Source organism: Neolamprologus brichardi, chromosome 14 (assembly GCF_056152115.1).
Source record: "Neolamprologus brichardi isolate AB-2024 chromosome 14, ASM5615211v1, whole genome shotgun sequence".
NCBI lineage: Eukaryota > Metazoa > Chordata > Actinopteri > Cichliformes > Cichlidae > Neolamprologus > Neolamprologus brichardi.
In genome coordinates, this window is record NC_142117.1 from 14360003 (window position 1) to 14381470 (window position 21468).

Here is a 21468-nt window from a genome sequence, read left to right on the forward strand (position 1 = left end):
GGTGATGTTTCAGGCATATTTTGCGATGCTTAAATTTGGGGTGGGAATTTAATGTGTTAATTATGATTAATGAATTTGAAAAAAGTAAATACATAAACAAAAATAAATAAATAATGCATTTAATCGCACTTTGCTTTCCAAACAAAGGGGAACTTTTGTCACTGCGCAATTTCCTGGTATACCGATTACACTGATGCACACATCAGCGCTACAAAGAATCAGAAGAAAGCGTGTTGCTAGGACTGATTGGAAGCAAATTTAATTTCAAAAGACTACCTGACAGAAGCCTTGATAAAAGCGTGGTTTTGTGAAAACTGCAACAAGGAGTCTGCATACTACCGAAGCACTTCAACCTTTCGGTACCATCTAAATGCAAAACATGTTGCAGCGAGCATAGAAACTCTGGGAGCTGTTAGTGCTAGCAGTCCAAGTACCAACAAAAGGTGTTGGCAGCACAAACTTGATGAAATGTCTGGCTTCAGGACTAGAATTAGTAAGTCAACAGCTACACTCAACTGTCAGTGACTCAAGATAGCTACGGTGCTTGACCCACGCTTCCAGGATTTAAAGTGTCTTGCAAGGGGAGCGCTAGAAGAGGTTTGGACCAGCCTTGTGGACCAGCTGCAGGAACAGTGTAAAGATGCCACCACAAAGGAGCCAGCAAAGACAGAGAGCCTCCTCCTCTCTTCATTGTCTTCAGAATCTGATTCTGATGAGGAAGCTCTGTGTAACAGGGCCCTGAGTTTGTACAGAGCAGAATCCGCCATCAGTGAGACTGACTGCCTGCTGCAGTGGTGATCCTGTTGAGCAGGGACCCACCCACAGCTGTCTCTCCTGGCCCGCAAGTATTTGATTAGTCCTGCCACTTCTGTCCCATGTGAGAGACTGTTCTCACTTAGTAACAGAAAAAAGAGATGCCATGAGCTCTGAAACGTTGAACAGGCCAGTTTGTCAAAGTAACTGGCTGAAAGAGACGGAGAGTAAATAAGCATGGAAGTATTGTGAGTCCAATGGGTTTGTTATTTTTTGCACTAAAATGCTTGATGATCACACTGTTTTAGCCTAATGTACAAAATAATGTTGGCTAAGGTTACTCAGAGTTTAAAGGTGAAGCTGGTTAAATAACCTTTTATGTTTCTGCGTTATTTTTTTAAGAAGAAAAACTGCACTTTAAGTTTATGAAATTTTTATTATTATTATTTAAATTTATTTAAAGAAAATACCATTTATATATACCAAGTACCAAAGTACGAAAATGTACATAAAGTACTTAAAATAGCATTTTATTTTTAAGTCTGCCCAATTTTGGCCAGGGATATTATTTTTGTCGTTCTGTTTTGCACTGAAATGCAGTTTAAACATTTTCCCCCATAAGTTAAAAGAGCTCGAGTTTACAATATTCATGTCCATGTCTATTATTTATTCTGTCGCCGACTAAAACCCTTTAAAATAAAATATAAAAAAAAATTTAGAGGGACAAATTTCCTTGTGCGATTAAATGTGGTTAATCAAGATTAATTAATTACAAAGCCTCTATTTAAATAGATTAATATTTTTAATCAAGTCCCACACCTAGTTTGAATCTAAAATTTAAAAGCTGTAACTTTTGTCTGCCTTAAGTGGGATATTTTATGTGATTTATTTCATTAAATATCATTGTCATGCTGTTTAAAGATGTATGTTTGACAATGCATTAATACCAATTGCCCAATGAAGTTTTTTTGCCATGTTTAGCTATTATTAATAGACAGCAAACACAGAGAACAGACAGGAGAGAGAGAGAATGATGCAGGAAATAGTCTGGGATGAAACCAAACCCAGGCTGCTGCAACCTTTCAGAACCTGGATTGCTTGCCCATTCCAGTGAGCTATACACCACACCGATGATGTAAGTGAGTGAGTGAATGAAGGTGTGATGAATACAGTGATTTCGTGCAAGAAAACAAACCAAACTGCAACTAAAATCAAAAATCCAAAAGAAAAATCCAAAGGAGCCCCACACAGCAACCTACTTCTAAGGTGTTTTTATGGAGCACTGCCACACTGACCACCACTGCTGATTTTGCACAGATTTCACCTCCTCTGCAGGATCTGCAAGACACAGCAACCTAACAAACAGAAAGATAGGAAGGTAAAGTGCAGAGGGTCGTCACAATCACCAAGTGCAAGAGCAAAGTACCTCAGCTCCACTTTGAATATTTCAGTACACATGTGGACACACATGCTTGCGCGTGCACACACACAGCTCAAATTCAAATAAAACAGAAACAGATACAGAGAGCATGGCATAAACTAATATCCTTCTCTATGACACTGTGATTGGATATTATTATTATATCTCTTTGCTCCAAGCTTTCACACAGAAATGAATTTAATAGGTTTTTTTTCTGTTTCTTTTTAATTTTCATTTATTTATTTATTTTATTTTTTGCTGCTTATCCCTGGCTTCATAACAGAAGACTGACATTAAAGGGGCATGGCTGAAATTAACTTGTGTGTTTGAGGTGGGGTGGGGTTTCCATTTCAGTCTGCAGGCTTATTTTGATGATTCTGAATGACAGAAAGAAAACATTTTCTCAAAGGGTCCTATCAAATATCTTCCATTTCTTCCTTTACACACCTATGTCAAGGGGGCCCGGAGGCCAGTACGTGGGAGGGGACTCAAATGTGGAAACCTAATGGAACAGCGTTAAGATTTTAACAAGCTTCGCTGTGAAAACAGAAACTGGAAATGACAACAAGAGGATACGTAGTGTTGAGTCTCTGACGTGGAGGCACTAGAACAGAGGGAGAGTTTGGTTAGGTTCTGAGAGTGAGGAGTTAATGAGGGGAGGAGAGAGGAATACTGATTCTGTGGGCTTACTTGCAGGCAGAGGTTGTGAGGTTTTGGGGAGGGCAACCTAGTGAGCGTCCGAGAGGTGAGTGAGTGAATGCGGTTCCAATCAAGTGGGTTGCAGAGAGGTGCAGAGAATCTTGACAAGGAGACCAGCATCCAGGTAATTAAGCTGCAGGGGAGTGAAGCGGTGACTTGATGAGGAAACTGGAGACACAAGGAGACTGAGGTAAGTACAGAGCATGAACATGTAAACAAGAAGCAATGAGGCCTGGTTACCACCATGCGGCAGCTGACAAACTGGAATAGGTGACTGCACTGATCTTAAATACAGCCTTGCTGAACATTGTGAGCGGATAACAGGTGAGGAACGAGGGTTTTGTCAAGAAGGTAGACGGAGCAAAACACAGGAAGGCAGTGGAAAAACACCAGATGCTCACTTGGATCCTGGCAACCTAATTCTTGATTAAATATGCATTTGTAGTGAATACTGCTGTGCTGTTTCTAAAACAAATGGTTCTGCTTCATTTTTCTGCATTTTTCTGTCACTGTCCGCATATCTATCAAACCCTCCTGCTGAGTTGTACATAACTCTAAAAAGCCAGAACACCCGTGGCTCCCTTTCTCCTAAGCTGATGTCCATGACTACAGCTGGTTGGCATACTGAAAGAGCAAGAGGCTTTAAAAGTGAGTGGTAGACTGATGGAGAGACACAAAAAGGAAACAAATCCTTGCCTAGGGTATAGGGTTGAATGTTTCCATGTCTAAAATTAAATTCAATCTTCAGTACTCACCATGATAGGGAACGCATTATTAATCTGGTTGACATACACAGATGCGGCCTGTGTCTGTGCCTCAGTCTGTTGTGCCAAGACATTGCATCAGTGTCCCAGTAAGCCTTTGTTTATTGTTAATCCAACTGCACATAACATGCTATAAATAACATGAAACCATGCACGCACACACACACACACACACACACACGTATAGAGGGGGCATACACAAACATGTGCTTAAACTACACACTATTAAAAGTTCCAAAGGGGTTTAGATTTCTCTCTAGCTTTGACCACAGGAGTGGGAAAGAAAAGCAAAGATGCGCCCCCCCCCCCCCCCCCCCCCCCCCCCGAAAAAAAAAAAAAAAGAAATGACAGGTATAATAAGCAGACAGCGATGTGAGAAATAAACAAGGCACAGACACAGGAAGTGGTATAATGAGAATTAAGGAGGCTCTGCGTGACTACATAGAATGATGAAATTAAGTTTCCATGGAGTTCATTAAAAAAAAAAAAATTATCCATGTCCAGAATGATAATTATCAGGGCTGGATTTCCCTCTGGGTTATGCTTGGCACCATACCTAATTCAGGTTTGTTAACAATTACAGATATATTTGTTTTCTTTTCTTTTTTTAAAGCAACAGTAACATAACAGTCATAAAAGACAATGGCTTAATTTCATTTTTAGTGCATTCAATACATCCAAGAGTTTATATTTACACAAAAATGTATTCCAGGTTTAATTATGCATTAATTTTCTTATTTACAGTTTCTTAGATCCATTTTCTGCATGCATTACTGTATTAACCTTGAGAAAGACAGTGTTTCAGAGCAACTTTACATTATAAACCGACATTTCTTTAGTTTTGTATATTTGTCAGTTACATTTTATTTGGGTTTCTTTTCTAGCTATTTATTTGTGTTTTGCTATTTATTCTAAATGCTGCTAGCAGTGAGTTGCTTCTAATTTTGTTTAACATCTGAAGTTTAATGACAATACAAAGATTCTGATTGTGATATAAATAAAGGGATGTGTCATTATGAAAAGAAACAGCCCATATATATATATATACACATGTATTTATGTGTATGTGTGTGTGTAAATAAATTGTTGTAAATCATTAATAAATAAAAAATAACAATGCTACAGCAAGAGTGCATTTTATACATTAATATCACACCAGCACTCACAAATCGTTACAATCATAATACTGCAAATCAAACTTTCCTTTTCCTCTTCAAGAAAATGTATTTTCTAAAGATAATAAAACTGAAGACTTTATTCACAAAATTTTGCTCTTCACTCACTCTTTATTATCATTCATAATATGATTATGAGGGCAATGTTTTTGGCTTTTACCATTATTAATTGTATTCAGGGACAGGTATTACTGTGTTTTATTATATAAAAGTAATCATAAGCGTATCTACAGCAGCAGTAGTAGTGGGTGGTGCACTGGGCCGGTCCAGGGAATACTGGACAGAGGTTGTCCATGTTTTCATCCTATCAGTGCCGTGCCCTCCTCACTCACTCCAGACAGACACAAACTGCTAGCTGACAAGGTAAGACATCACTAAAGCTTTTATAAACTGGCACTGGCGGATTTAATTCTTGCAGTCATTTATAATAATCTCTGCATGAGCGCTTGTGTCCCCATTGCGCGCATCGAACCAGCTGTGCGCGATTTTCACTCTAACCTCGCTTAGTCTGTGCCTTTTCAAAGTAAGGCGGCTTCACACATGATCTGCGCGCGTGCAGTTACTTGCAGTTTTTATACTCGCCAACAGCTTCAGTATTTGTGAATATCCGAGGATTAAAGACGCTTTTAAAGTGACACTCTGATAGCGGGAATGATCCCCTCTCTCGCTCTCCCTCTCTTTCTCTCTCTCTTTCACACACGCGCGCGCACACACACGCGCACATACACACCCACGGTCTCTGCCCAATATATCCACACACATCGACCCACCCTAAACTTTCTATGACCTGAAGACAAGCTATTTTAGTTAACAGAGGCATGCTTGATTGACTTTCAATAGTATCCAGAATGCTGGTATGTTTATCTGCATATGTTTTTTTGTTTTTTTTTAGTGTCTACAAAGTCTTACTTATACTACAATGCTTATTGCACTTAAAAAGTTAAAGTTAGGGCCATATTGTAGTGTTCTGGCAGGATCAGTTTTTGTATTAGCATTTGTTTGTATGTATGTGAAATACTTGAATGTAATATGTCTTTATTTTTCTATCCTCAGGATTTTCCATGGCTGCAAACTCTCAGTGTGTACTTCTTGTTATATTGCTTAATTTTCTGACATTATCACTTGGCACTCAAGATGACCTTGTGATCAGTACAAGCAATGGGAAAATTCAAGGAAAATTGCTTTCTGTGCTGGGTTCGGATGTTAGAGCCTTTCTTGGAATTCCCTTTGGAAAACCACCTGTTGGGAAATTAAGATTCAGAGCGCCAGAGCCAGTAGAGAAATGGGATGGTGTGAAGGATGCTACCAACTTTCCAAATTCCTGCTACCAAATGCCTGATACAGCCTTTCCTGGTAGGACTCACGTTAACACAACTGGGCACAATGCATGCACAGACTGTATAATGGATAGTGCATATCTGTACATTTACATACATATAGCCACTACATAATATGAAATATTCAAAGGACTAAACAAAATCCAAACATAGTTTTAAATAAATATTTTCAACATATTTCTTATATGTTATGTACACATGTTTTATCTAAACAATAACCAGAGAAAAGAGTTACATTACTATAAATAAATGAATAATATTATTTTATAATTTATTTAAAAATAAAACCTGCATTTGATGGTAAATCAGAAGAAAAATATTTATCATACCCGATAGCACTAATTCATCACTTGTTTGACTGATAAGTAATCTTCATTTTTTTTCTTTTTAGAGAGAGAGAGTTAGGATTGCAATCCACTTTAGACTGTTTTTTAAAAAACATTTTATGTTACCTAAACGCTAGCTTATAAAGGGTAGCATTTTGCTCTCGGACAGTTTTGTCATGCATGAGTTTTTTTGCACTGTATTCATTTCAGAGTAATGTTTTAGTGGGGAGTGGCAGTTAGGAAACACGATCTCATTCATAGTGTACGCCTTCCCTTTCCCAACTAAACACTTTTTTTAATTGCGAAAGTAAATCTTGGACATGACCCATAAATGTTAAGCAATTTTTTTTGTATTATTATTTTCTAGACTGATAAAGAATGTGTCTCTTACACATTACGCTTTCATATATTCCTTAACACGAATACACAAGTCAAATTTTTCAAAAGCCTTTCCCCTCACTCAAGAGAATTACTGCGGTTGGGCTGGCTGTATTTATAGATGAAGCCACCTGTCGGAGATTGTTGGACTACTGCAACGGATACCAGACATATTTCAATGTAATAAGCACACTCACTTCATTTAGATATGACATCAGAGATAGAAATGAACCTAACTCACTGTTATCAGGTTGTTGTCAGTGATTCTCATTCTAGGTAAAAACAACCATACAACTGTACACAGTACATTAATGATAAATTCAAGTTCATTTTTCTTCAAGCTAATAAAATGAAATGGACCGATGAATAAATTAATTTGAACTTGTAGATTGCAGTAATGTTGTCCCAATCAGGCTCTTTAAAATTATATAATTATACTACTGCTGTTATCTAACAAAATTCTTTCCAGGGTTCAAAGGTGTAGAAATGTGGAACCCAAACACTCCTCTGAGTGAGGACTGTCTGTACCTAAATGTCTGGTCACCACGTTTCAACAAAACACAGCCTGCACCACTTGCCCCTGTCCTTGTCTGGATTCATGGTGGTGGCTTCATCTCAGGAACATCGTCATTGGACATTTACGACGGCCGGTTCCTGAGTAAATCTGAAAGTGTTGTTGTGGTATCAATAAATTACAGGTAAGAGGTAATAAATACTAATAGTAATTAAATATAGTTATTATATATAACTAGAAACTCTACACTTTTATACAAGAAAATAAAATTGAGTATGACAAATCTGGGTGATATTCTTTTTAGAATAATAAGAGTAAGCAATATTGTGATTTAGCTTCAGTCATACATTGTCAGTATGCCTTATTGTTGTGGTCATCAATAACAGATTGGGAGCGTTTGGTTTCCTGTCTCTTCCCGACAACACAAATATCCAGGGTAATGCAGGCCTTTTGGACCAGCGCTTGGCTCTTAAATGGGTTGCAAATAATATTGCAGCTTTTGGTGGTGATCCTTCGAAGGTAAATGCCTTAATTCTAGAAAGGTTTTTCACATGTTGAAACAATTTTAATTTGGCATTATTTCCAGGTTACTCTGTTTGGAGAAAGTGCTGGGTCTGCATCTGTTGGCTTCCAGCTGCTCTCGCCGGGCAGCCAGGATCTTTTTCAAAGGGCTGTGATGCAGAGTGGCTCCCCCAATGCATACTGGGCCACAATTAGTCAGACTGAGGCCTGGGACAGGTAGTGTACATTTTTTTTATCATCTTTGCCTTGAGCCAACTTGGTTGACTTAACCCTTGTATCTAGACTGACAAAATGACAAGTGTATTAAAAAGTCTGAAGATTTCCAGAGGCTGAAACCTGATGACTTTGCCTTTAGCTCCAACAGTAGGTCAACATTTTCATTCATCCTCTGTCCATATAGGTACGGTTAGGATTTTATCAATACCAATATTGAAACTGATATTACTTACAAACATTAATACATCCTGATATTCTGATATTATTTCTGATACTACCTTCCAGAGTTTAGTGTAAAAAGAATACACAGCAGTGGCTATAGCTAATTTTGAAGTGTTGGCTAGCACACCAATGATGTTTTTCATTGCAGTTTTATACTAACCAGGTATCGAGGTGTTTAGTTTTGTGCTTCGGGTCAATGGCTGTGGTGATCCCACACAGTTAAAAATATCCTACTAGAGTGAGGACTTGGCTGTTGTCCCAGGCTGCAGCTAAGTTTACAAGGATCTGCCAAATTTGAAGATACTTACACACAGTAGTCTTTCTGTATACAGACACGTTTAATTTTAACAATTCTTAGCAATCAGATTAACAGACTAACAAGAACACTGTGGCTTTGTAATAGATAAAAACATATATTAATTTTTGTCAAAAAAGGCTTTGATCACTGTGATGGACTGAGCAGTGAAGGAAACTTAGGCACAGGTTAAACTCCAAAAAAAAGATTTTTTATTTAACCCAAAAAACATAATTGGTTAACTCATGCAAAAAGAATCAAAATCTTGGGCCCATAAAAGAGGTCAAAATAACAGAACTCTACTCAAAGTTGACAACACTACTGATAACTCACACAAACTGACCTAACTTAACGAGACAAAGGGGGAACTTAAATAGTGGCTGATCAGCCCACAAAAAACACAAGAAGGGGTAAAACACACAAAACCTAACTAAACCAAACATAATGAACTCCAATTCCCCCCCATGGTCCCGAGTTATGGCATGAGCCAATTTGTAGTCTTCCTTTAAAGCTCGCTCCGCCCCTTTTCCACCTCCTGGCTCCTTAATCAAGGGACTGGAACAGCTGCAACTAAGGTAACTCAGAAAAGAAAAGATTAATCATACATAACAGTGTAAACTAAAATGTGCGCACTTATTTTAGAATGCAGTGTTATGTGGATATGTGAATTAACTCTAAACCAAAACCAGTTATTTATTGTCCTGTAAATTAATTCCTATATTTAAAGAAAGACAAATGTGAATGCAATGTTACTTATAAGCCTCTACACTAACACGGTGGGTATTACCACTGTGTGGCTGTAAGTGCAGCCGTCACAATCACAGTAAAAATAAATAAATAATAATGTGTGTGTGTGTGTGTGTGTGTGTGAATTATCTACTACAAAAAAAACCATGATTTTTGACTTCAATATTCAGTTCCAAAATCTACATTTGTCTTTCATACTGTCTGTGAGATCATATTGCATTGATCTACATAATTAAAGCCAGATATAAAAGTTTGATTCTATGAGTTCTTCCTCATTTTTTTCTTTTTCTTTTTCAATATTTAGGTCTCTTATGCTGGCAAAACTGGTGGATTGTCCCTCATCTCCTGCAGCTCGTCTAGAAGCTTGTCTGCAGCAGGCTGATCCTCAAAAAGTCTCAACCAAGCAATTTGACGTTCTCACTCAATCGTCACTATTAAGTCTTCCCTTTACGCCTCATGTTGATGGGAACTTCTTACCAGATGACGTTGACGTGAGTACCCATATTTGACATTTGGTTGACTTTCTTTAAGAAATACTTTTTTGCTACATCATGCATCTCCAATAAGTGCAGTTCATACTTACAATAAGTTCAGTTATAATGGGTTTAAGGCAGTGTTTCCCAACCACTGTGCCGCGGCACATGGGTGTGCTGTGAAAAATGATCAGGTGTGCCGTGGATGATTAACTGGTTCCACCTGAGTAACGGGCAGAACAATTACATTCTCTTCAAATAGAGGGCAATACAACTATCTGCTCTAATTAAATTGGTTGCCAACTGACAGTGAAATAGTAAAAGACGAAGAATAAATGACCTAATAGTCATGTTGTGAGTGAGACAACGCAGCACATAATAACAATAGATAAATATTTGAAAAGAAAAAGTAGTCAATCTGACCTGGATCCTGGAAAAAATTCCTACCCAGATGAGCAAAATCTCCTATATTTGGTGCGCGGGAAAAAATATCAATGTCCTTTCTGTGACATTTTTGTTTGGTGGTGTGCCGTGTGATTTTTATAATGTGAAATATGTGCCGTGCCTCCAAAATGTTGGGAAACACTGGTTTAAGGAAAAAGTTGCATGCAACCAGTCCACATGTAAAAAAAAAAAAAATCAAAGGGAAGTATACCCTCTTTAATTCTAAGGTTATACATGAAAAAAAAAATCACAATTATCTGGTTTTTTACCAGATTTTAAAATAAATAAAATACAACCTTAGATGAACTACAGTACATGGCATCTTGCACCGAGTGATTTATTAGTTATTAAAAACAAAGTTAAAGAAGCAGTGTGTGGGGAAAAAAAATATTTTAAAAAAGTATACACTGTGACTCAGTAGCTTGTAGAACCATTTTCCACAGGAATAACTTGATGTAACTGCTTTATGTACAACTTCATGACTCTTCATCACTTTTGGCCCACTCTTCTTTACAATGTTGCTTCAGTTCATTGAGGTTAATGGACATTTGCTTATGCACAAGTCTCTTGACATCCCACCACAAACACTTGGTCTGGACTTTTTTTTTGTAGATTTGCTGGTGTGCCTGGGTTAATTGTCCTGTTGCATGACCCAGTTTTGCCTAAGGTTAAGCTGTTAGGGAGACTGCTTCACATTTGAGCCTACTATCACAATCCTATCTCCACATTGGTCCTGTCTGTCTAAAGGACATTGTTCCAGAAGTTTTGTGACTTCTTCAGTTGCAATTTTGCAACCTAAGCCATCCTGTCATGTTCATTTTTGAGAGAGAATTTCAGTTGTACTGTCATGAATTTTAGTATTTAATATGCTACCTGAGGACTGTTGTAGCCATCTGGCTTTTTATAATTTCTCTGATCATTATGTGGTCTAATGTTGGATCACTTAAGAATCATGGACATCACATTGTTTGGAAATGGCCTTCCCAGACTGATGGGCAGAAACAGTTGATTCCTTGTAATCATGGCTAATATGTTTTCTGTCAACACATGTTTGAATGCTCAAGTATATATATATATATATATATATATATATATATATATATATGTGTGTGTGTGTGTGTGTCTGTATGAATGTATAAACAAATTAACTGACAAGACAAACAAACATCTGGCTTCACAAAAACCACTAAACAACCTTCTCTCTTCCTTCTGCAGGTACTTCTAAGTACTGGTAACTTTGCAAAGAAAGATGTGATGTTTGGCTTAAATAAGGATGAAGGGACATATTTTGTTGTTTATGCAGTCCCCGGATTTAATATCACCAGTCAGAGTCTCATCACTAGAAATGAATTCTTGGCAGGAGTGACGCTTGCAATGGATACTGCGAGTGATGTCACGAGAGATGCAGCCATTTTCCATTACACGGATTGGACAGATGAGGACAACAGGGTGAAAAACCGTGACTCTCTATGTAGTCTTGCTGGAGATCAAATGTTCATTTGTTCAGTGCTCGACTTTGCTCACAGGTAATGAGCAATTCTTATTGATCATATTTTTTAGTCACAGTTAATAAACTCAAAAATTACTAATTAAAGTCTCAGAATTGTATTGGTAGTTGTTTTTTAAGAACATACAGTAGCATGCTAAATCAAACAAGGTGAGATTTGTTCAAGATACTATTGTATAGTAGTATCTTACAGTAATGGTAGTAAAGCAATGAATACATTTAAATGTTAACTTAAAAAAAAGGTGCTGCAATGGTGAGATTGTGTGTGAATATTTGTTATGAGACTTTTTCTGGTAAGCACAAGAAAAATGGTTATGGATATATTGGGAATGTTTTTCCATGTATTTTTCATCACTCCACTTTACAACATATGTGCTTAAAAAATCAATATTGGGGAGAATCAAGGTAAAACTGATTTCTTTTTCTTTTACGCAATGGTAAGAATAAGATCAAAGGTAACAATCCATATGCGCCAGGTCAGATAACACACTGAAATAAAAAGGTGGTCACAGAAGAAGATAGATAAGACTGATGTCAAGACACAAAAACTCCACACAGTCCATGAAGGGTTCCATCCACAGTGACTAGAAAAAGCCAGCTTAATGGACAACACAGAGGCTCTGATCATGCCAGCAGAACAAGACCTAAGTAGTCAAGACCGAGGTCCTTTGGGACTTTGACTTCCACATTGACAAGCAGCTGCTGGCCAGCCAACCAGACATAGTTATGGCTGACAAAAAGAAGAAGACCACAGTTGTAATAGATGTGGCAGGCTGAAGGGCAGGATGGCAGACCGCTGGGTAGCGCAGGACTTCAGGACCCTGGGACTGATGCGATCAAGGCCTGCAGCTTTGCCTTGATGAAGTCACTGTGGTGGTGTAGTTAGATTGGTGCTGTGTGAAGAGATCAACAGAGGTCTAGTACTCAGCCTGTTGTAAAACACGTAGCTCATTGACTGTATCCATGCTGCCCTCCTGCTGCTGTTGATCTCTTTGATTGAGGCCAGTGATCAGCTGCATCCCTCTCTACAATTGTTTGAAATTATTCAACTGGAGTTTGGTTTCCAGCCTCTCTCTGTAGGTATCTTTACACCTTCTCAGCCCTGCCTTTAGATCATGGTGTAGGTTTCTCAACTTTTCCTTGTTCCCAGGCCTGAAGATCCTCTACTTTTCATTCAGCATGTCCCAGTATGTAGTCTCACTGGCTCCCTGACTCCAGACTTCTTCTCACAGGCTTGGTGGCAACAGGAAGTCTTAGAACTGCAAGAAGGACCTCTTTTTGGTCTGATCTACATAGTTGGCGAGGGCACTGGCTTTATATACATCCTGCATGTTTGTGTGCAGAAGATCCAAAGTTTTATTTTTCCATGTTTTGCGGACCAGATACTGCTGTAAAGTTGGCATAGTGGAGGCTAGACGGATATGGTTGAAACCGCCAGTGATGGTGATGAAAGGCTCTGGGGGTTTATGCTTTAGGTCAGTGAAAGTCCCGTGTGTGATGTCATATGCTGCTGACCCATCAGCTGCTACATAAACACGTATTAATATAGTGGAGAATTCTCATCGTAGATAATATGAGCAGTACTGTAAGCTAAAAGTGCAATGTCTGGCAAGCAGAGAGATTCCTTTAAAATAACATGTCCTGGATTGCATCACCATTTATTAACAAACGCTGCAATCTCTCCATCTTTTCTTCTTATTGCTCAGCTTGGCGTCTTTGTCAGCCAAACTATGAAAAAGTTGGATACTGTGGTGGTGCGGTCCAGGTACCTTTGTAAAGCATAATACACTGCGCTCCTGATACTGCCGATTACTCTGATGGCTTACCAGTTATCCACTTTTTTAGTCAGAGACCTCACATTCCCTATGATGACCGGTGGAAAGGAGGGTTTATGTTTCCTTCTCCTTGATCATATTCTTACTCTGGCCTGGCACCGATTACTTACCTTTTGAGTTCCTGCAGGATGAACAGTCTAGCTACAGGCAGCAGTGTTGTGTTTTTGAAAGTGCCAGATCCTGAGTGTATAGAAACACAGAGCCATTCCACTCAGTGTTACCCCTCATCATGACAAATGTAAAAAAGACAGTGAGGACCATAAAATTACAAAAAAGACGACTAAGATCCATGGTTTGTAAAAACTGAAATCTAAAAAAAAAAGACAAAAAAGAAACTATGAATAAAACCGCAAAACACACTTAACTACGGAAGCTGCTGCAACAAACCGTAATTCTCACAACATCTAGAGACTAAGAACAAGAACAAGACTCAACTCTTGTGTTCTTGCGATTATTGCAAACAAATCCTGACAAAACACTGACAAATAGAGCTGGTTTAAAGAAATGCCACCTTACTAATAGTTGAAAACTGCAAACCAGTATAAAAATGACAATTACCAACACTAACAATGTTTCTGCATTTTTTTGTTTTCTCCTCAGTTTGTATGAACCACTTTATTTATTTTTCTGTTATGTTTCATCCATCTTGAGCTAACCTGTTGTAATATAATAATATCTCTCTGTTATTTACACTTTGCAGGCTCTCTCAACATGGTTGTAAACCTTTTGTATATTTATTTGATCACCACTCATCAATCAATCCCTGGCCAGAGTGGATGGGTGTTATGCATGGGTATGAGATAGAATTTGTATTCGGAATGCCTCTGAATGCATCTCTGGGATACACAAAGGAGGAAGTTAATATGACCAAGAAGTTTATGAAACACTGGGCCAACTTTGCTCGTACAGGGTAAGCATAACCAGATGGTCAGACACACACTCAACTAGTGTGAAGACCCTGATGATTCTTAGAACTGATTTATTGTCTGTTTCAGAAATCCAGGCCTTGAGGGAGCTAAGTGGCCCGTGTTTACTGTTCAAGAGCAGAAGTATGTCACACTGAATTATAAACATCCAGAAGAAAAGACAATGATGAAAGCCAAAGAATGTCAGCTCTGGAGCAAATTTATCCCAAAAGTCCAAAGCGTGTCAGGTTGGATACACAAACACCTACACACATACATGCATGACACATATATAAAGATCACTCTATATATAGTCTAAATGAAAGTATACTTTCTTTAAATTCGGCAGGTTTAAAATTAATCTTAAATATAACCTCAGATGAAGTAAAAAAAAATTACACATTCCACAGTGTCATTATTTACTTTAAAAAAATGAAGCCGTCTCTGAAAAAGTAAGTGCTTCTGTAGGAATAAAGAGGGTGATCTACAGTCAGGTGTTGCTACTCAGATCTATTTGATTAACTGGTCACCACCAAGTGTGAATGCGTATAATAACTGAAATATTGCCAGTTTGCTGGTCTGGAGGATTTGAGGAAAATACATCAGCCATCTCTTAGAAGAAACAATTGTTGCTGGGATATAGGGCTATTTCCAAAGAAGAAGTCCTTCAATTATTATCCAGTGGAAAACATTAAAGACAGTTGCCAAGCACACCAGGAATGGATGTCTCAGCAAATTCAGAGAAATTTCAAAAACTCTGCAGGTAGATCTCAGATTCTACAAGCATAAATGTTAAAGTTCATGACACTATAACTAGAAAAAGACAGAATAAGTATGGCGTGTTTGGAAAGGTTGTTAGGAGAAAGTCTCTTGTCTCTAGAGTTGGGAAGTGATGAAGTACAAATGCTTTGTACCTGTTTCCAGATATCGGTACATTACTTGAATATTAATTTTTCTGACAAAATTTTACATTGTTTCAGAAATATCTGGAATTTTACTTTAGTTTTCACTTAAGGTTCAACACGTTTCAGGGAAGTTTTTACTTCCCTGCCCTGCGAACCAAAACTTATTTGTGCTTAAATGGAGGGAACAATATTGAGCCAGCTATATACAAAGATATGAAATGTCCAAAAAATATAATTTAAGCATCATTTACAGCACTGTACTCAGGAGGTTAAATCGGGCCAGAATGATTTTATTGCACTTCTGGTGCAGATGTCATGAATTGTAGCACTGTAGAGCACTAGAGAAGAGGAGAGAGCATAAAGATTTTAATGCTTTTTGAAGTGGCAGGTAATTTCAAAAGTTTTTATAAGCTTCACAAATATCAGCAAACACACAAAATATTTATGTGCACAGTTTGTCTGATAGCTAAAGTTACAGCTAATGTCCTTGAAATAGCTATTTTTTTTTTCTTTGCATTGTACTTCTGCTTAGGTAAAAATTTCTGTATTTTTTCATCTCTGCTTATTCTAAAAAACAAACCCTAATGAACTGAAGCGAGACTGTAAAGAAGAGTGCACCAAAATTCATCCACAACAATGTGAGAGGCTGATAAAGTCAAATAGAAAATGATCACTTCAAATTATTGCTTCTAAGGTTGGTTTTGGAAGTTGTTGAAAAATATGTCATTCTTAGTTTTTCATAATCTTTTTTTGCATTTTGTCTTAGTTTTTGTTAAATAATGACACTAATGTGTACCACATTCTTTCTCTCAGTTTCTGTTTTCCCAATTTTAACATCCTGTAAGGACTAGATACTTTTTCATTATGTCTTAATATGTAACACTTTAGAAGACATTTGTTAACCATTACTGTAGTTATCTGAAGTAGGAGGCATTACATCAGGTTTTGTTAGGAAGGCGTTTAGCTTGTGGAGGAGAGCTTTATTCTGCCTTGCTCCCCTTGTGTTTCACCTAAGTTTTGGAGGTCTAAGTGGGAGGAGAGGAGGGTCAGTCATCACTTCTCTGAGCATAGCTCACACAAGGGTGAATAATACTGATACACCTCCACAATTAAACTTACTGTGTAATCATACACCACATAGCAGGACGATTAAATATTTTTTTATTGGAAAAATCAAAGGACAAAAACAAAGAGAAACATCTAACAGTACACACACACACACACACACACACACGTGTAAACTAAAGGCAAAAGATTCTTTGTGAAATAACATCATCATGATGTTCTTGTGCTTTTTTCTCCACAGATAAACTGGTGTCTTGTCATAATGCAAGTGGGATTATACTCCGCTGTAATTATTTGTTCCTGCTCATGTTATTGGTTATAACTTTAACCTACTGATGGACTGAAGAGGCCCGTCTTCTACAAAGTTGGGCTATTTATGTAAATTTACCAGACAGAAAGGAGACGTGACGTGTGTCGGTGCCTGTTGTGCCAATATATCAGAGTCCCAGTAAAGCATTGTTAATTGTTAATCCAACTGTGCATAACATGTATAAAACAAAAGTCAGGCCTAGATTTCCCTTTGAATTACACTTGGTAACACGCCTAATTCAAATTGCTTAACAATTACAGATAGAGTTGCTCTTTCTAAAGCAATAAAACATAATCATCAATCAAAATTATCACTGTATTTGACAAAAAAATGTATTCCTCTTTCAGTTATACATACTTTTTTTGTCTGCATGCACTGTTGTATTTACCCTCAGACAGTGAATTCTCAGTAACTCAATGATGTCAATAAAGGGTTGAACTGTTATGAAGAAAAAACTTTTGACATTTAAACAATTGTATGCAGGAAGTCTCATCATTCGATGTGAACAGGATGAACATATGGATATGGTACATATGTCCAATAGAGGATGCTGACAGCTAATGTGAGCAGGTTGAAGGATGACCCTGTGACCCTTTACCACTGGTCTTCCAATTCAAAATAATGTCTGGGGTCTGCACCGGAGTGCATGCACTGCACAGGCAGTCACCTTTAACACGGGGCACTGGGCTTAAGTCATTTAACTATTCCATTAAAAAAAAAAAACATTTAACAATAAATTAATACAGTGTAATTTATTGTTAAATGAATAACTCTTGAGCCACGATCGCCCCTGGCTACATTGAGCCACGATCTCCACGGGGGCGATCGTAGTTCAAGAGTTGGGAGTTCGCCTTGTAATCGGAAGGTTGCTGGTTTGAGCCCCGGCTTGGACGGTCTCGGTCGTTGTGTCCTTGGGCGAGACACTTCACCCGTTGCCTACTGGTGGTGGCCACAGGGCCTGGTGGCGCCAGTGTCCGGCAGCCTCGCCTCTGTCAGTGTGCGCCAGGGTGGCTGTGGCTACAATGTAGCTGCCATCACCAGTGTGTGAATGTGTGCGTGAATGGGTGGATGACTGGATGCGTTAAAGCGCTTTGGGGTCCTTAGGGACTAGTAAAAGCGCTATATAAATACAGGCCATTACCATTTACAAATATATTTGCACTCACACATACTATGTCCAGAGGTTATAAACTAAAATATGCAAGAATGCCTATTGACAGTTTTAAAGAGTACAACAAGCGTACAATTTGTACAATTAGTAAACCTAGTATGGGCCTGTTTGATTTGTTGTGTACCCTGGGTCTACATTTACAGGCTGTTACTTTAAAACACAATCCGAAAACTCATAGAAAATGTAGCCATGTAGAAAAATATCTGAGATTGAAGAGGCAAAGCAGGAGACAAACAGCAGACATTTTTTCTCTGAGTACGCCACACCCTAGGACAGTTAACTGTGAGCACCGAATAGCCTCAACACACTGCCATTTGTTTTGAAATATTCAAGTAGAGTCATGCTTTAAATTTATCTCCATAAGCTGATCCAATGAGAGCTAATTTATTTGCACTGTTTTCCTTTGCTTTTATGAGAGCAGCTTTCCAGTCACGTTCATTGCTCCACACCACGCTGTCAGGTTCCGGTATCCTACTAAAATAGTGAAGGCATGACACCAGCCTACACCCTAAACCCACTGCTCCACCCCTCCCCTGCAGCTGAGCCACAAACCACACCCCACAACATAGTGGTTACCCTGATTGCTGCAGAAACTACTGCTAACTGAATAATTAATCCTCTGTGTGGAAACACAGCTTGTATCTCCAAGTACACAAGCTTCAGTGATTTGTCATTGTGACAGATGATTTTCCTCTTCCTCACCACCTTGGCCAACCTGTGAAGTAGAGAATGGAATGTGAAAAGTTGCTAATAACTCCTTTAGTACATTAGCAAGAAATGCCTTGACGATGTTGGAGAGGGGGTTGCAGTTCTTACTAAGTCAGGCCTAATAAAAAAGAGAAGTTGCCTAGGTTCATTTTAAATGATTATTAATGTGTAAAATGCACCCTTGCTGTAGTGCTGTATGCACAATTAAAATGGGGTGGTGGTGGCCATGTCTGCATGCCTTTCTGTAAAAATCACCACACTGTGGCTTTTTTTTAATGGTTGGGATTCATCGTGTACATATCTGAATAATTATATTATTCAGAAAACTATTATTGGGTTTTTGTTTGTTTGGTTCTGGCACTGATCCCATAACTGGGGTTTTGAGCTATATGACAGACTCATACTTGATTACCCCCTTCTTACTCATTTCAACACATTTCTTAGAATTCACACATTATTATATTGAAATTAAAAACTGTCATGGCCTTTCCATTCACTCAGGAGAGTTATTATGTTTAACTATGGATAAATTAATATTTATATACAGCTAATTTTTAAGGATAATTTCAGAATTAACTTCTAATAAAATGTAATAAAGTTGAACTTGTCAGATGCAATAATGCAGTCACAAACAGTCTCACTAAAATGATAATATACTGGTGGTTTTATATAACAAACTTCTAGGGTTAAATGAATATAGTGAGAGACAGCAAACGAATTGGTGTGACAGATGATGGTAGGGAGAGTGAGATGAAGGATAATCTTAAATGAATGTGTCTGTATTATTTACCCTTTGTAGGCTATGTCAACACGCTGGTGAGACTTTTGTTTATTTATTTGACCACCACTCATCAATCAATCCTTGGCCAGAGTGGATGGGCATTATACATGGCTATGAAACAGAATTGGTTCTTGGAATACCTCAAAATGCATCTCTGGGATGAAGAAAACAGACAACAGGAAGTTAATATGTCTAAGAGGTTTATGAAACACTGGGCCAACTTAGCTTGAGCAAAGTAAGCATGACCAGATGGCCGGGGCTTGAGTCCCCCTCAGAATTGCTTTGATTTTTTTTTTTTTTTACAGAAATTCAGGGTCTGAAGGAACTAAGTGGCCTGTGTTTACCCTTGAAGAGCAGGAGCATGTCAAACTGAACTACAACCATCCAGAAAAAAGATGATGAGCGCTAAAGAATGTCAGCTCTTGAACAAATGTATCCCCAAAATACAAAGCATGTCAGGTTAGACATATCACACACGTACACACTCACACATAAATGCACCACACACAAAAGTTTCTTAAATTTAACAGATAAGCTACAAAGAAATGACATATTCCACTGTGTTATTATTTACTTAACAAAACTAGGAAAATGAAATGGGAATTCCAGAAGAATGAAAAGTTCCAAGGCTGCTAAGAACAAAACCCAAATGCTGGATACTGAAATAAAGATTTCACACACTTTATTATCAAATGACACTGTGAGCTAGGAAGCTGTGAGCTCAGGAAACATGCATCATCAACAGGTGTTACCAACTCTAAAAAAGCAAACATTTTGGTGCTTTGCGCTCTCCTGTCAGTTTTCAGTCTTGGACTCCCCCACGGCACAGCCTCATGGAATCCTGTATAACCTGGGAAATAAACCAGATCCAGATAGTGGGACTCCTTACCGTTTTTTCATCCCACTTTCCACCAGATCTCAGCTACTGCATTGGGGAGCCACAGCCAAATTCACCTGTCATCCCAGGTTCCAGAGAACTCTAACATTCCCTCAGAGGCTGTTTTGGTGGCCATCTTTCGTCAAAGATTTGCAGAGTATGTGGGAGCATGTTCTGAAAACAGAACACAAAATAACTAACACCTTGTTCACATCCAGCTGGATTACTGAGACCCTTACCTGTACCTGTGCAGCTGTGGTCCCACATCTCATTGGATTTCATCAACGGGCATCCCTCTGCATCATGTAACACCACTATTTTTACAATCATTGATCGTCCCTGCAAACCAGCCCAACTCATCGCTCCTCCTAAACTTCCAATGGCTTTGGAAACTGCTCAGTTTCTAACCTAGCATGTATTCCGACTCCATTGCATTCACCTGGACATTATGAAATAAAATTTAATTGAAAAATTGAACTATGTTTTTGATTGAGCCTGCCAATTTAAACTGGAAAGAATTCTACATTTAAATTGTCAGTTTGTCATCAGTTTTCCATCCACAGACCAATGAACATACTGGGAGACTCATTTAGGAGCTGGAGGCAGCACTTTGTTGTGTGCCATCCTCCAATCAAACCAACTGAAGCCCCCACCTGGTGTGGGCTGATTATGCCAAGAACTCATCAACATGTCTTGATGCGTGTTCAATCATCCAGGTAAGGATATTCCAAAAAGTTGTGTTGTTCATCTGGATGTAGCGTTTTTAGTGAAAACACTACGTCCAGGTGAACTTTTTGGAACTCATTAACATTGGCCGACACAGACTTGTCATCCTTTCATGCTGAGTTGAGCACCCCCTCTGTCCAGCAGCATTCTCCACCACTGCCAGCACTTTTGGAGGGCAACCTGGATGCCTTGTTGAAAATGGAAACAAGCAGCGTGCTGACTGCCATCAAGTCCCAGCGCCTGAGTACACCCCAGGTCAAAAAATATGGTTGTCTATCAACAATATCTTGTTGCACACTAAGTCAAAAAAACTGTCTCCAAGATCGTTTGTCCCTTTGAGATCCTGTCTATCATCAGCCCTGTCGCTGTCCTTCTGAGATTACCCTGACATGT

General features: G+C 38.4%; 1 protein-coding gene across 2 annotated transcripts; it reads left to right on the forward strand.

The window, feature by feature from the left end:
- Positions 1–2890: 2890 nt before the first annotated feature.
- LOC102778441 (acetylcholinesterase-like) lies at positions 2891–17285 on the forward strand. Of its 2 annotated transcripts, XM_035911663.2 has the most exons (11): positions 2891–3062; positions 5123–5174; positions 5865–6164; positions 7322–7550; positions 7753–7885; positions 7953–8104; positions 9673–9859; positions 11501–11811; positions 14328–14537; positions 14623–14780; positions 16744–17285. In XM_035911663.2, exons 3-11 carry the CDS (start codon positions 5873–5875, stop codon positions 16836–16838), a joined length of 1767 nt encoding a protein of 588 aa, XP_035767556.2. In that variant the 5' UTR covers positions 2891–3062; positions 5123–5174; positions 5865–5872; the 3' UTR covers positions 16839–17285. The 2 variants fall into 2 exon arrangements, with proteins under 2 accessions (XP_035767556.2, XP_006799936.2); XM_006799873.3 differs by lacking the exons at positions 2891–3062; positions 5123–5174 and adding an exon at positions 5524–5665.
- The last annotated feature ends 4183 nt before the right edge of the window (positions 17286–21468 follow it).

What these genes read in the sequence shown, in the direction of transcription:
- LOC102778441 (XM_035911663.2), top strand. Translation starts at nt 5,873, where the DNA reads ATGGCTGCAAACTCTCAGTGTGTACTTCTTGTTATATTGCTTAATTTT. An exon ending in TTGGTGGTGATCCTTCGAAG is followed by an intron (nt 7,886 to 7,952) that starts GTAAATGCCTTA and finishes CATTATTTCCAG; the next exon opens with GTTACTCTGTTTGGAGAAAG. An exon ending in TCTTACCAGATGACGTTGAC is followed by an intron (nt 9,860 to 11,500) that starts GTGAGTACCCAT and finishes TTCCTTCTGCAG; the next exon opens with GTACTTCTAAGTACTGGTAA.